Source organism: Anabrus simplex, chromosome 1, assembly GCF_040414725.1.
Source record: "Anabrus simplex isolate iqAnaSimp1 chromosome 1, ASM4041472v1, whole genome shotgun sequence".
Classification (NCBI taxonomy): domain Eukaryota; kingdom Metazoa; phylum Arthropoda; class Insecta; order Orthoptera; family Tettigoniidae; genus Anabrus; species Anabrus simplex.
The window spans coordinates 30,131,770-30,147,553 of NC_090265.1; the positions used below are offsets into that span (position 1 = coordinate 30,131,770).

At 39.4% G+C, this 15,784-nt stretch overlaps 1 protein-coding gene across 2 annotated transcripts in view; it reads left to right on the forward strand.

The window, feature by feature from the left end:
• Positions 1 to 15,784, forward strand: part of LOC136860156 (embryonic polyadenylate-binding protein B) — an 89,980-nt gene that overhangs the window by 13,865 nt on the left and 60,331 nt on the right. Inside the window, exon 2 of one of the 2 annotated variants that reach the window (XM_067138739.2) lies at positions 13,823 to 14,008. The exons of the other annotated variant lie outside the window; for it this stretch is intronic. Coding sequence (XP_066994840.1) covers positions 13,842 to 14,008 — 167 coding nt within the window. The 5' untranslated portion in view covers positions 13,823 to 13,841. The remainder of the gene's footprint in view (positions 1 to 13,822; positions 14,009 to 15,784) is intronic. 2 annotated transcript variants of the gene reach the window in all.

Sequence of the window (15,784 nt, forward strand, 5' to 3'; positions counted from 1 at the left end):
GCCAACAAGTACTGCGACGTAACCATCCAGTCTCCATCAGTAATAAGATTGGAAGGTTTCATGCAGGTCTCGCACCTAAGTGGGTTGGTCCCGTCGAGGTGGATAAACAGGTAGGCCATGGGGTCTACTTAATAAAGACCGACCCTCCTGTCAATGTCCACGCTTCAGAGTTGCAGCGAGTCACCCAACCGCTGCGCATACGGAGTAAGCCTGGTACTGCCACATTCCACCTGGAGGAGAGGCGACTAATGACACAGCACAATCTGGTCATCAGCAGAATGCATAGACTTATCATCAAGGAAGAGACTGGCGGTGAGGCAACCCCGACACGGCACGATCCGGTTGAGAGTAGGAGAGCACATCCAACGATGTCGAGGAAGACAGAAGATACAATCTATGTCCAAGGCAAAGTCGACGAATGTGATGGACTGCTATAATCTATCAGCTTCATTGTCCGTATTGATAGTTTGACCACACAAGTATGAAGGATGAGTGTTTTCCACCTAATCAGTACTTTATTATACAAAGTGTGTTTTTTTTTAAATTACGTTGCACCGACACAGATAGGTCTTATGGCGATGATATATACAAAGTGTCTAATAATTTAAATTACATTAAAACACAGTATTGGTTTTGACTTGTTAAATAGGTCATCGTCAGCTGTACAGTCGCTGTGATGGATTGTCAGAATTCAGTGGCGTATACTGAGGGCTACCAAGGCTATCAGTGAAGCCCAAGCCTCAAATGAGAACAATGGAAATCTAAATCTTATTATAATGTAAGCATCTGACACATTCTTCCATTTACAAAACTTGAAAGCATTGAGAAAGAACGTCGCTCGTATTTCTGAGAGCAAGGCATCGGAGACTAACATCGCAGCCCAGGCCTTCGGCCCACTCCCCTCGACCCGCCGCGCGAGGCTTGCTGGTGAATGTCGGAATGGTGCGGGGAACGAAGGGATACTAACCTTGAGCTGTGCCAGGCTTCAGTCCATCAAATCGCTGCCACTAACGAGAAAGACAGCAGTGGAAAGAGAAGGCCCAAAGACCCGAAGTTCTCCGGAAGTGTCCGAATTGATGGCATTACCCCATGTGCTACAGTATCACGAGTTTGTTTTTGCGTGTGCAAGACATCTAATGGATTGCTTATAGTTAGAAATTATTGGTATATTTCAGTTGATCTCAGAACAATTTTAGTTTATCTGAAGTTATAGTGTTTAACGTGACTGTGACCTTGTGATGTTACTTTTGTGAAATGGCTGAACCGTGTGTAAGTTGTTGGATAAACCATTCTCGCAACTGAAATATGAAAATAAATTGCTGATAATTAAAAATGGTAAGCCTACCCCACCTCTTACTCAGTTACAGTGTGAACAGGAGGAGAAAAACAAGAATCCATACAAAGGGTATTTCAACGTAAAAGTATGAAAAGTATTTGTGGTTATGTGGCTCATGCGAACTTCACAAACTTTATTGTTGGTCATGCTTATTGTTTGCAACTGAGAAAATAATAATAATAATAATAATGTCCGCCTCTGTGGTGTAGTGGTTAGGGAGACCCGGGTTCGAATCCCGACTCTGTCACGAAATTTGAAAAGTGGTATGAGGGCTGGAACGGGGTTCACTCAGCCTCGGGAGGTCAACTAAGTAGAGGAGGGTTTGATTCCTACCTCGGCCATCCTCGAAGTGGATTTCCGTGGTTTCCCACTTCTCCTCCAGGCAAATGCCGGGTTGGTAACTGACTTAAGTCCATGGCCGCTTCCTTCCCTTGTCCTTGTCTATCCCTTCCGATCTTCCCATCCCCCACCAGGTCCCTGTTCAGCATGGCAGGTAAGGCCGCCTGGGCGAGGTACTGGACCTCCTTCCTAGTCGTATCCCCACGACCCAAAGTCTCACGTTCCAGGACACTGGCCTTAAGTGTAGAGGTGGGATCTCTCGCTGAGTCCGAGGGAAAAACCAACCCTGCAGGACAAACGGATTAAGAAAGAAATAATAATAATAATAATAATAATAATAATAATAATAATGCATAGCCTCTGGAAAGGCTTGATGGTGACCTGATGAAATGAATTCCCCGAGCTAGGGGAATTAAGAGTATAAGGAGGCTGATTCTTTAGCTACCATCTACATTGATCAGGTGTTGAGTATTGGCAGTAGCAGAGGCTAGGGCTTGTGAACCATCCTTAACACAGCAGGCTACTCCAATGGCTATTAGCTGCAGCTCAAAAGCCTTAAGGCTTGACGTTCACTAAACCAACTATCGGAAATGGGTAACCTAAGTCTAGTGATAGCCCATGTCTTGATTGCAGCATACGTCACTGTCAAAATTGTTTCAAGTTATGGTGGGATATTGACGCAAGTGTAATAGACTGATATAACTTGAAAGCAATATTCTTTAACCTATGTGTAAATAATGCAAGTATTGGACTCGAATTATTATTATTATTATTATTATTATTATTATTATGACTTGTGAGGTATGGCTATGAAGTATTTACAGCTACTTATTAGTATTATGATTATTTACATATGTACGGACGATACGATTGTATTATTTGTCAGGTTATGTCATGAAACATGTGCTGTATATATGTACATTTATATGAGTTTAGTTTATGTAAGGACCTGTAATTAATAGTATATATTTTGTTATTTTATGTATATATGATGTATAATCCACAGTAACATTGTGCAACTCACTGTAACATCCAGAATAACGTATCTTTGACACTATATGGTTTTAGAATGTTCTTTACATTATACCTATACTATAGGCACTCTAGAATTTACGAGAAGATATGTTGTGTCATATACTTCTAGAAGCCTGGCCAGGCAGCCTGTACAAAGAGACAGTCTCGATGGTGGAGTTGAGTTATTGTTTAACAGGAGTTGTTTTGCTGAGACGTATGTAGGAGTTGTGTTTGAAATATGCTTTTGTAGGATTGGTAGTTGATATGCAGTGGTTGCAGTCTCCTTGTGCTTCGTGATATTCAGTTGTTAAGAATGGTGGTTTATTGATGTGTATGTTTAATGTGAGAATAAGTTGTGAATAAATTAATGTATGCCACTGACAGCATTTTGTGTGCGTCTGTCTTTGTGAATACACCAGGTTCACAGTTGTGTTCCATTGTTCCGGAACACAGTGTCAGTTGTTTCGAAACTTTCTCAAGCGAGACCAAAACAGTGACTTGATATCCCGTCAACAGCGCCACTATGCACTCCCCTTCGCCTACTAGCTGACTATTGCATGTTATACAACTATTACATGTTTTACAACTACTAGCTGACTGTCGACAAATAGCTTAATATAATGATATTAAGCTATTTACTGTCGATACCGGCAGTATGCCCTCAGGTGTTGGGGTGTTCTGTCATATCTTCTTTTTTTCTTTGAGTCCTGTTGATCCGGCCACTTGTCTTTGGTACATGCGAATCACTTAAAGTGTTCTGTTTAGTTTTCAACTGTTGTGTAAGAGTGTTTTCATTGAAGCCTAGTATTGTATACCGTACAAAGGACGAAACTTTGCAGAATGTCACACCAGAGTTCTTGTTGTGATGTTTTTAAACAGATCTGCTGATGGTGTAATTGTGACAAGTGTATTTCAGAATGAATGAAAACATTCTTATCCTAAAAGCAACATTTAAACACGATTATTTTTTTTGTAGTGAGTATTTGAGTTCCAACCGCTTTTCCACGTGTCGTGAAGCTTTACCCTCGCCCTAATTGCTCACAGTACAGGCTGATATATTTCAGTTGGTGAAAATATCCTTGGAATAGTTACTTTTATACATCTGTACTGTCGCTGTAACTGTGGTATGTGTTCTTCATTTTGACTGTAAAATCATAACCTGAAAGCAACCTTTTAACATGATCAATGGGTGCAGATTTCAGTGTTCCGACTGTTCCTTCAACTTTCGTGCAGCTGTACGCTGGCCGTAATTACACACGGCATGTCCGGTATAGGCACTTTCCTGCGCGTGGTGCATGCCCTCTTGCCTCATGAAGTTTTGGAACAGCTGACTCTTCCGGTCTGCCCAACCCTACTTATCAGTTACCTCTTATGTTGCATGACATTCTGATATTTGATGGACTTGTAGCCACTAGATCATTTCATTTCCATCTGTACTCTATAGTAAAACCTATCCTTTGAATTAGTATCAAATTAGATATTTGCAAACAACTGTGAACTCTTCCCAGCACAAAAAGAGGAAAGAGAACAAGCAGTATGAAAGGAAGAGATTAGATTTCATGACTAGTTGTACGTGAACATTCATCTATACTTTGCCAATAAAATGGTGCATTTATATGGTTTTAGGATGACTCTCAGTCAATACTTGTTTTTGCAACAACTTAAAAAGCACTTCAACAAGTGAGAGGGTTAGGTTAGAGTTAGAGCAACCTAATACTTATACAGGGAGTATCACCACTTGTTGGCAGCTCTGACAACGCTCCGTGCCATAAGATGCCTAGGTAGAAGAGTGAAGACTGTACGCGAGTCAATATTCCTACTGTGAAAATTATCCTTAAATTTGCTTCAAATTGCCCTAAACTCTGCTTGTTGCTTTGCTAACACGATGAGACCCGGGTTATCACCTGTAATGAGTCCTGGTTTCAGCAGAGTACACAATACCAACATTGACGTAGCCCTTGGCCAAAAGAAAGGGCAAAAGTTCAACTAAATAAAGGAACAAATGGTGCTCCTTGTCTTTATCAACAAAAATGATTTTCATAACAGCTTCAGACTTTCACAGCTGGCATCTCAGTGAATATAGAAGAAATATTTTCTGGGCTTGTTGACTGCTACTGACATTCAGAGAGAACAGACCCCATAAGAATGCCAGGTGCAGTTTCTATGGAAACATTAGGAGCTACTAACACAATTCGACCATGGCCTACAAGTTTGTTTTTTGGCTTAATGTTTTGAGAACCCTCCAATTAGTTTAAGTTATTGAAAATATTTGGTGCTGAATTAACCCTACAGCACAAACATTTGTAATTTTTACAAATGTCAAATCTTCATTGTTGCGCGAAAAGTGCGGGACCCAAGGGCTTCCATCTCTTCAGTACCTTCCTAGCTTTAATGTTTGAATGATGAGCTTATGACTTCCAAGAGGAAACTCCTCACACTGTTTAGAAAACAGTTGCGGCTTTTCTGAAGATCGTAATTTTTACAAACGTTTGAAACCACGCTACATCTACGTTATAGGCTTATAATTACTTTTATTGTATGGGCAATCCACATTCACAACACCAGCTGTGAAAAGAAGAAAGTCTTTAAAGAAAACACTGCCTAATTTGACTGAGTGACAAGCTACCCTCACGATGGATGAAAAGCAGGTTACACATTCCAACACTATCAAATGATCTGTGCCTCACTATACAGTTGGTCCTTGGAATGGAACCCTTTCATGAAGAAAAGGCTGGAACGTTATCTGCCCTGAGGAGAACTATCTGCCACATATGTCCTTGAAAAAGGAGGAAATGACTGCAACATTTTGTACTGTTTGTTGTAAGGCATTTTACCAAGTATCTACTAAGTGTTTCAAATGTTCTCATTGCTGTCAAAACTATTATTTCTGTGCCTTTAGGCAGTGCCCTGCATTGTTTCTTAGTGACTGATAATATATAATAAAAAGTGTTGCCAGATTTTCCTTACTTTTGTCATTCAAAAATAGTAAAGGTGTTCACTAATCCACCTATTCAATACTTTATTTCGACTTAGAGTGGTTACATAAACACAATAACACTTATATGGGACATGTTTCACCCTTAATTTAGGGCATCTTCAGCCTAAATAATCTTCAAAAGTACATATAATATTGCAAATAGAAGCTAAAAGATTAGCTAGTTACTAAAATTTGGTACATATAATGTGTATCTTGATACATTAAAAAAACATGTTAATGGAACACTGTCAATGATCATACTAAAATTATCTTGTCAGAGACTAAAACCTCCTCCATTAAAAATACGTAGTTCTAATTAAAATGGTTCAAATAAAAAAGTTTGTGGATTCACCAATGTGATAATGCATATATTGGCAACAAAATGAGGGCATAAACATAAGCACAAAAACACGTCATGTATACAGTATGTTCGAGGCCGCTATTAAAGCCGTAAGCTTGAAGGTATTAAAACATTCAAAGGTAGATATACGTAAAGACGAAACTGAAACATTTGTTGAATTATCGAAGAAGAAGTGGCCCTTTGTACAGGTAGGAAATATTATCAGAGACCTTTGTCGAGATATGCCGGTAGATTCTGGAATAATGCTCAGTGTTTGTTGTAAGTTGTTACTTGTTATCTGCCGTTGTGTTAGTAAGTGCCCTTCTGTTGGTTCTGAGTCTCGTATTGTAACTGTTACAATGTGTTTTTGTGCTTATGTTTTTGTTGGCAATATATGCATTATCACATTGGTGAATCCACGAACATTTTTATTTGAACCATTTTAATTAGAACTACATATTTTTAATGGAGGAAGTTTTAGTCTCTGACAAGATAATTTTAGTATGATCATTGACAGTGTTCCATTAACATGTTTTTTTTTAATGTATCAAGATTTACATTATATGTACCAAATTTTAGTAACTAGCTAATCTTTTAGCTTCTATTTGCAATATTATATGTATTTTTGAAGATTATTTAGGCTGAAGATGCCCTAAATTAAGGGCAAAACATGTCCCATATAAGTGTTATTATGTTTATGAAACCACTTTAAGTGGACATAAAGTATTGAATAGGTGGATTAGTGAACACCTTTATTATTTTTTGAATTGTAAATTTTCAATACGGACCTATAATGAGGTTTATAACATGTAATTACTTTTGTCATGTCGTAAAAATAACGAATATTTGTGAAATAAGATAATTGAAGAAGGTTTGTGCTCCAGGGCTAAAGAACATGGTTCAACCAAACTCTTCAGTGTCATAAGTCGAATTTTTATTGGCGAGATAGGAAGTGAACTGTAAAGACAACCTACTAAACCTATGTAATAGCTTAAATCTGTGTTCTTTAATTGTTTTCCTCCTCCTCCAATCCCCCCTCTGTTTGGTGACAATCGTGGAGTTATCGTGTTTTCTGTATCGAGGTTGCTGTATCACAGTTTTTATTTTAAACATTTGACTTTCAATACAATCAGTACATAAAAATTACAATTTTAAATTTAAGTGTTTGATGCAGTTTGTTGCCTGGAATGTTGCCAAGAGAAAGTCCCTTGTGCATGCAGGACGCACTCGTAAGTGGTATGATGGACAGTTTGTCTATCAGCCCCACATTTAAACGGTGGATGAGGATTTTTTTCCACTTATACAGAAAGTCTCGAAAAACTCTGTGCTTTGTTTGTATGTGGTTATAAGTTTACCAACTCCTCGAGACATATCAAATCCAGGGACATATTCTGTGGTGCAAGACATACCATGAAGCTCCAGAGATGAGATTATTTCCCAACTCACATGACCGTTGTTTGCTGATAAGGTCCGTAGCACATTAAAGCACGTAGTCTGCCTGTGAGATCTTCGTGAATATACGCCTCTTGGTTATGTATTATTTTATATTCTCAAACTAGAATGTTGCATCTGGGATGTCTCTGAACTGGGGTACTCCTGATAGTTTTGGTGATCATACGATTGAAGTGGTGCAGTTGAATGTCGACATTATTCACGAAAGGATGTTCCGCCTAGGATAATCTGGTTTCAAAACTGCTTTGACATGCTTCTTTTCTGTGTATGTGACTGTTCATGGAAAAAGGGACCTTTATTTCCTAGACCTCATTTTCATGTCAAAATGTCTGTTTTTTAGATTATTGCAGCAAGCACTACTCAACGACTACAAGTAGTATGAATTCATTTTTGAGACTCTAGATGGCACAGAACTTAATTTTCTGTGGTCACGGCAAAGAGAACTAAAGGGACCTTTTCTTCTAATTGGTTATGATACCAAGGGGTGGGTTTGTCAAGTGATAGAAGAAAATATCTTTGAGATAATTAATCAATTTTGCCCTAAAGTCATATGATTTCCAGCTCCAGTATGTAAAAACAGAAAGAAAAAAAAAAAGTAACCTGCTGGAGACAAACCACAAAAAAAAAAAAAAAAAAAAAAAAAAAAACTTCTTACTGCTTCTCCGTTGAAAAGAATTGACACAGTTATCACTCTCGTGGTTTTCCTTTCCACTTTATGCTAAATATTGTTTTATATGAATATTGTATGCATAAAGTGTAAGGCATTAATTAATCTGCTTGAAGCATTTATGTTAATTATATTGTTATGTGTTGGTGGGGTAAATAAATAAGACGGAAACCAGTATCATCCTATTTCCAAGATTTTAGTTAAATACTAAAACTATACATTTACACGCGCGCGATTGCCGAGCTCACAACTTACACAAGTACACAGGACAATCACACATACGGTTCGCGCTCTCTCTCTTAGTTTCTCATGTTATATCTACAATGACACACACACACACAGTCTTCGATCACTTATACTACACTCACTCAGCCGCTAAGTCACACTCGTTAGCTCTGTCACGGTCCGCATCCACATATCAGTCTCGCAGCTCGGGATAGTATTCGCTGTCCACTCAGTCAGTCGAACTCCACTCACAGCCTCATGTCGGCACCCAGTATTAATTGTCATCCGCGCTGCACAGGACAGACCACATCCTCCTCCAGCAGCTGGTCCAAGACTGTCACACGCACGACGACAGGCACACAGAAACGAGTCCTCGGCTCCAACAGACTGACAACTTAGCCCAGGCTGTCACTCACTCATTGACTGCACTCTTAGCGCTAACACCGACTAACTCACTCCGTAGGTCACGCCTGACTTAAATACCTGGATCCATGCCATCTGGATGCTTCCAGAAGGGACAAGCCTCCCAGAGTTTTCCCGAAGGCGAATACTCTCTGTGTGCCGTCCAGATTCTTCCATAACGCCGGAGGCCTCCAATGAGTGAGCAAGACAATCCAGATGCGGTGGGGGCACTGACCAATCCGCAAGCGGCTCTTCTCCGCCTGGTGACGAAAGTAGGGAGAGGGTGGGTCTTCCTTAGTGAGCGTGTGGCTGGAGTTGGCTAGCTTGCGATACTTCCCGTGGTTGTACATTGGCATGGCGGACGCAGCGGCTCACCATGCCACAATATGTTAAGACATGTTATTTTAGAACAATTCTAATGATAGATGTGGATTCAGCAGAGCATTTCCTATGAGATTGTACACAGAAATGCATACAAGAAGTAAATAATATCGGCACACTAAACTTGAACGGTTCTTCTCAAAATGAAGGTTTTATGAGACTTAAATTTCAAAACCCTAAATTTACTACACTATTTTACATTTCAAAACCAAATAAAAACCATTTTATTCAGAATTTTCTCCTCTGTAAGGTTTTACTAATAACTCAGTTTGGTCCAACTGGAAGCTACGATCCCTATTCCCATAGATTGTCGCAAATTCTACCATGTACTTTTTTTAATGAGGCTAAAACAGTCAAAGAACTCAATGTGCTGTGTAAGCAAACATTGAACATCGCAGTTGAATGGTTTCTCTGTGAACAAACTCATGGTAAGTGATAAAAAGACTTGGTTATATTCAATTTAAATAAACCCGAGTAAATCATGATAATCAACGTGTGAAATTATTAGGAATACATTTAGATTCAAACTTGAACCGGAATGGTCACATGGACTTCATTTCAACTAAACTATCCAGAGTAGTGTAACTCTTGAGAGCAGTCAAAGGTAAAGTTCCAAGTAACTGTCTTGTAAATGCCTACTTTGCATTCTTTCACAGTATTCTTCAATACGGAATTCTATTTTGGGGAAACTCCAGCCGGATTTCTGAAATTTTACTTCTCCAGAAAAGGGCATTACGTATTGTAACAAAATATCCTATGATGGTCGCCTGAAGGTCTATAGGCTATTTATTAAGCTGTCTGTTATGAATGTTTTGAACACACATATTTACACTCATGTTCATAAAAACCATAACACCTTGAAAGACTAGAGATAGGAAGGTCATATTCTTAGGACATGTGATGATTAGCATTTGAACCATATTGGGCCTCAGATTCAAGGTTTACATCGATATCTCGGCGCACCAGCCCTGACTGGCAAAATGTACCTGCGGCTCTCGGCGCTATAAACCGAAGGTAACAGATCAGTGTGACTTGAGCAGACATGCAGGATGCCTTGCAGATGTCTGCGAGAACTGTACCGTCAAATCAGTGAGTTTGAAAGAGGGCACATTATTGGCAAGAGAGAACGTGATGCATCCATCCGGGAAATCGCTGCCCATGTGGGGGCGAAGTGTGTCAGCAGTGCAACGGGTGTGTACAGAATGGTTCACAGAAGGCTTTAGAACACAACCCCCCCCCCCCCCCCGATAAGATCAACGCCTCATCCGAATAGCATTGCAGGAGAGATCTGCGTCCTCCTCGGCTCTGGATCAACAGTGTAACACATCGAACACTATCAGGAGTGACGGCCTGGGTTACCGGTGCATCGTCCACTTCTCCGCCTACCTTACAAATGTGCATAAACATGCTAGACTGCAATGGTGTATGGAACATCACTAGGGACAGGAATGGCAGCAGATGCTCTTGGGTACAACCACGAATCACAGTTGGTGCGTTTCCCGGGCACTGTGACCAGTTTGACCTATGTGAATGACATCCTGCGACCCGTAGCCATACCCTTTCTGCACGACACCCCAGACACCATATTTCAGCAGGACATGTTGTTGCACGAACACATGCCTTCTTGTTGTCACAGGATGTCAGACTATTGGCCATGGCCCGCCTGATCACCAGACTTGTCGCCAATTGAAAATGTGACCCAGTGCCAACCACCAAAGATGAACTCTGGAACCAGGTGAATGCAGCATGGATGGCTATATGCTTCGATGTCATTACGCAGTGCACATGGAGGACCCTGTGCCTACTAGGCAACAGGAAACATGCTGAACCTAGGTGACTGAAATGCTAATCGTTACTGCAGAACATACTAATGAACATGTCCTGTGAATATGAACTTCTATCTCTAGTCTTCCAAGGTGTGTTTTTTTCTTTTTCTTTTTAAAGAACATGAGTATATGCACAAAACAGACAAAATCAAGCTCAGAAGTTTTGTTCGTAAATATAATACTAGGTCAGCTAAACAAGTCGATGTGCTTCGTCACAGGTTACAAAAGACGGTTTCAAGCCATTTCATGGCTCAGTTGAAGATGTTTATTAAACTGCCTTCAGATCTAAAAAAAACTACCATCAAATATATTCAGAAATAAGCATTGATCTCTCTAAATGGATCGCTGATGGCGGCTCTCCGCTGCAGGTGAAAGTACGCCAAGTTGAGCACGCGGTCCGCCATGTTGGTGAACCCATCCTAGAGCTCTCCTTATGAGGAAGCAATGATAATATAATAAATTTTAAATTGCAATTAATGGTGCGTTGGAATAATTAAAAATATAGGGACGTGTTTACTAAAAGCATAAGGACATTGGGAACACCGACACGTCATTCCGAGGTCAGTAAATCTCCGGGATAGCAATGAAAATGAGTGTATAATAATGGCCGACAAATATTAACTTAGGTGCAGAATACATGCAATTGGCGATCGGTAATGAAACACGAGTGAAAAACAGTTTCTGGAAACATTGCTGTAAATTTTATACATGTATGCCACGAAATTATGCATTCTTAAGGGGAGGTATGACTGAATTGTTCGTATTTTGAGACAAAAACTCAGTTTTCCTTTTTATTCATACAAACATAGCCTTATTCTTCCTCTTTCAGAAAATGTTTTTATTTTATGCATGCTGACAGTCACTCGTTTACTACGTAATCAATACAATTATGTTATGTTAGGAAATATTGTAATTTGAACTGACGGGGAGAATGTTGTACCTCTTCCAAATAGTACTCAATTTATACCTGCCACACATGTATACTTTGATAGTTCAAATATAATAATGTATTTGTATTATTTACATTTAGGAATTTGTATTTGTGTTAATTGTAGTAGTACAAGCATGGCTCCCTTGTTTGTTTATATTTTACTAACATGCAGAAGTAACATGTGGTTTCAATTCAGCGAGTGAAATATCTGAAGTAGTGATTTTTCATTGATGTATTTCATCTTAATTCCTTTGTAAATGTGTGGGGTATTGCAATAAAACAGCACAGAACACCCGTGGAACTACAATCAGGAGACCTGGCGTCACTGAACTAAGCATAAACAAACAAGCGTGCTTCTCGTGGTCTTCTCTGCCATCTTACTATGCCAGTCATCTTCTATTCGGCTTACTTCTACCCAAGCTACCAGCCATCCATGTATAGAGATCAGTGGAAATAAGCTTACGAAGTGGTTACTCATGCATCCCATTTACTCACTGCAGGAATACCATGAAATTAGTGAATTTTACAATTACCTCCTGTGGGTGGGGGGGCGCAAAATACACCCACGGTATCCCCTGCCTGTCGTAAGAGGCGTCTAGAAGGGGCGCCCAAGGGATGATTGTATTAGAACCATGAAACTACTTGTGATTAGTACCATCTTACAAGTAGTACCGCTATGTTAGGTACATGATAGGTTTGTGATTAGTAGCAGCAGAGAGTGGTTCTCTGTGGGTTTCCAGTACTCGTGATTAGTACCATTGTGAGAAACACCACGGGTCTGGGTGTTGTCTGTGATTAGTACCATTATATGAGCTACACCGTGGGTCTGCGTTGCCTGTGATTAGCACCCACTGTATGAGGAACACCACGGGAATACCGGCGCCCGTAATTAGTACACCTAGGTGAGGAACACCATGGGTTTGCATTGCTTATAAGCGGAGCCATAAGGTGAGAAACACCATAGGTCTGCATTACCTTTGCCTCTGTGGATCAGCGGTAGAGTGTCGGCCTCCGGATCCCAAGATAGCGGGTTCAAACCCGGCAGAGGTAGTCGGATTTTTGAAGGGTGGAAAAAAGTCCATTCGACACTCCATGTCGTACGATGTCGGCATGTAAAAGATCTCTGGTGACACATTTGGTGTTTACCCGACAAAATTAATTAAATCTCAGCCATAGACGCCCAAGAGAGTTTCGGTTTACTCGGTCTGCCATCTAGTGGAGGCCTAGAGTAAAACGGAACGTCGAAATTGACGAGCAGACAGCCAGATGGCGTCAAATTGAAATGTCTGCACACGGTAGCTGAGGCCATACGATTATTATTATTATTATTATTATTATTATTATTATTATTATTACCTTTGCGACATACAATACTTTTGAGTAGTGCCATAATGTGTGGAACATCATGAGTCTACGCTACTTTTGATTAGTACCGCAACATGACAAATACCATGGTTCTACTTTACTGGCGATAAGTACCATTATGAGGGGCCTTTGACCTGCATTTTGGACCCCTTTAGACAACAAGCATCCTCGATTCAGGATTGTTCTTTAGAAGCAGTCCCTTGATCAATAATGCTATTGTTTATGATAGTTTCTTGGTCGGATCCACTGATTGTTCTAAATTCATATCCATTCATTCTTCATCATCTCGTTTTTTATTCTTGTCAGTGGATGATTTTGAACTTTTAGAGTGTCATTACATTTTGTCTCATTTTGTACCATTAGGGGCAGATGACCTAAATGTTAGGCCCCTTTAAGCAACAAGCATCAATTTTACAGTTTATTAGTTTGTGTATGTACTGTGATTTTATTTTTTGACAATGTCTATTGTTTGTAGCCTACTTAAAGACTGAATAAAATTCTATTCTATACATGAAGTTTCTATCCGTGAGTCAGTTTGATTCTGATTCAGGTGCTTATCATTTGCAGGAACGTATGTTGAAGCTCAATGGAAGGCCTTGAAGAAATAGGAAAAAGGGGTTATGAGAAGCAGCTGTGGGGAGCTTATGACGAAGCCATAGCAATTTACACGAATGCAATAAGAAAATACCCCAATGATGCTAGATTATACAATAATAGATGCCTGTGTTACTTGGAACTCAAAGATTACAAGAAGTAAGTTCTCCAACAGTTTTTTATTTCTTCTTCCCGCACCAACCTCTCATTGTTCCTGTTTTTGATTTGCACTTGTTTGTTTCTTTACTTAGTTTTCTGTTCTGGAAGAACTTTCTTAAACAGAAAACAGACCAATTTTAAATCTGAACGACAAAAATTGTGGAAGAATTTTCTTAAACAGAAAATAGATCGGTTTTAAATCTGAACTGTTTTTTAGTGGACAAAATGATTTTATTGTAGCAGTTGCATGTTTTCTTTGTTATGTTTGTTGATTTTTATCTCTAGCCTGGCTACGTCTGAAGATCTCCTGCACTTCAGGATGTAACATGTCTCATGTATTTCTGACGTAGTAATCAAATAAATAAAGTGTATTTTGTATTGAGTAGGTGGACTCTGAAAGGCCTTTAAATTCTTCACAATTATCTTTCAGTGTCGGTGTGATGTAAATAAAAACTTACGAGAATTTCTGAATCCTTAATATTACTTCTCAACCATGATCAACTCCTCTTACAATATCTGGTAAATATATATCTGATATACATGTTGATTCCCATAGGAACCTGAAATATTTGTATATATATGTGGGTATTGGGGAGATTTGTAGATCCTAATGGGTAGGTAGGAGAAAGAGATCTACATTCAGATGGCCTTCACTTGAACCGCAATGGCATAAGTTAGTGGGTTTGTTTAGAAGAGTTATAGGGAGGTACGTTCAGGAAAATTAGGCAGTAGTGATGGAGAATATTGGGAGCTGGAATTCAAGTAAGGATAACAAAGTTGTTAAACTCTGCAAGTATTGTAAAGAAAGGAATAGAATTGAATTTAATAGATATATATTTAACAATATAGTTGGTTCGTTATTGGATATTATAAATTTTCCAGCTAACATATTCCTGGTTGCCAGCGTTCCACCTTAGTGTGCTAAGTTGGGCTCATCAGTTGGTAAATAGCACATGGTTAGTGCATACCGTGGAGGCCACTGCGTAGGCTACTTGGAGCCACTGGCAGAGCCAATGCACTATGAGAGACTTTGTCTGATTTTCAAAAATTGATGCCTCCTTGGCCATCAGATGATATAGATGTTGATTCCCATAGGGAACCTGAAATATTTGTCCCGAATGAGTAAATTTATAATACCAATATAAATGGTCTGTTAATGGAAATTATAAATTTTCCAGCGAACTCATTCCTGGTTGCCAGCGTTTTGCCCCAGTGTGCTAAGTTGGGCTCTTCAGTTGGTAAATAGCATACCCACATTGTAACGATTTAATGGTGAAAGTAAATTCCGGGGGTAAACTCCTACGCAAAAGAAAAATTTACATTTAAATTAAATTAATTTCCGAAAAACCAAGAAGAAATAGTGCTGACCCCGAGGCCGGCATCCCATCACGGGACGGAAGCAGGAGCGCATCCACCCTCTAGGTTGGTCAGAAGCAAAAAACACTCAAGCAAGCTTCGCTCCCACGAAGGAGCAAGAAGTCGGAAATGGTGCAACCACAGATGTAACCAATCAGGCTATAGAATTTACTCCTGAGTTTCACATTCACCAATAATAGCTACTTTTATTTAAGCCAATGAAATGTCTCTTCATTTTTGCTGATGCAAGTTTGAGAAAATGTTGGATGCAACACCAATTTCGCCACTAATGGCACGTGACAGTATAGTCTGTTTCACAAGTAAAATATTAAAGCTTGCAGATACCAGATACAACAAAATTTCACATATTAATAATAATATTGTACATTTTTAATATAGTTATTCTATTTTAAAGTTCAA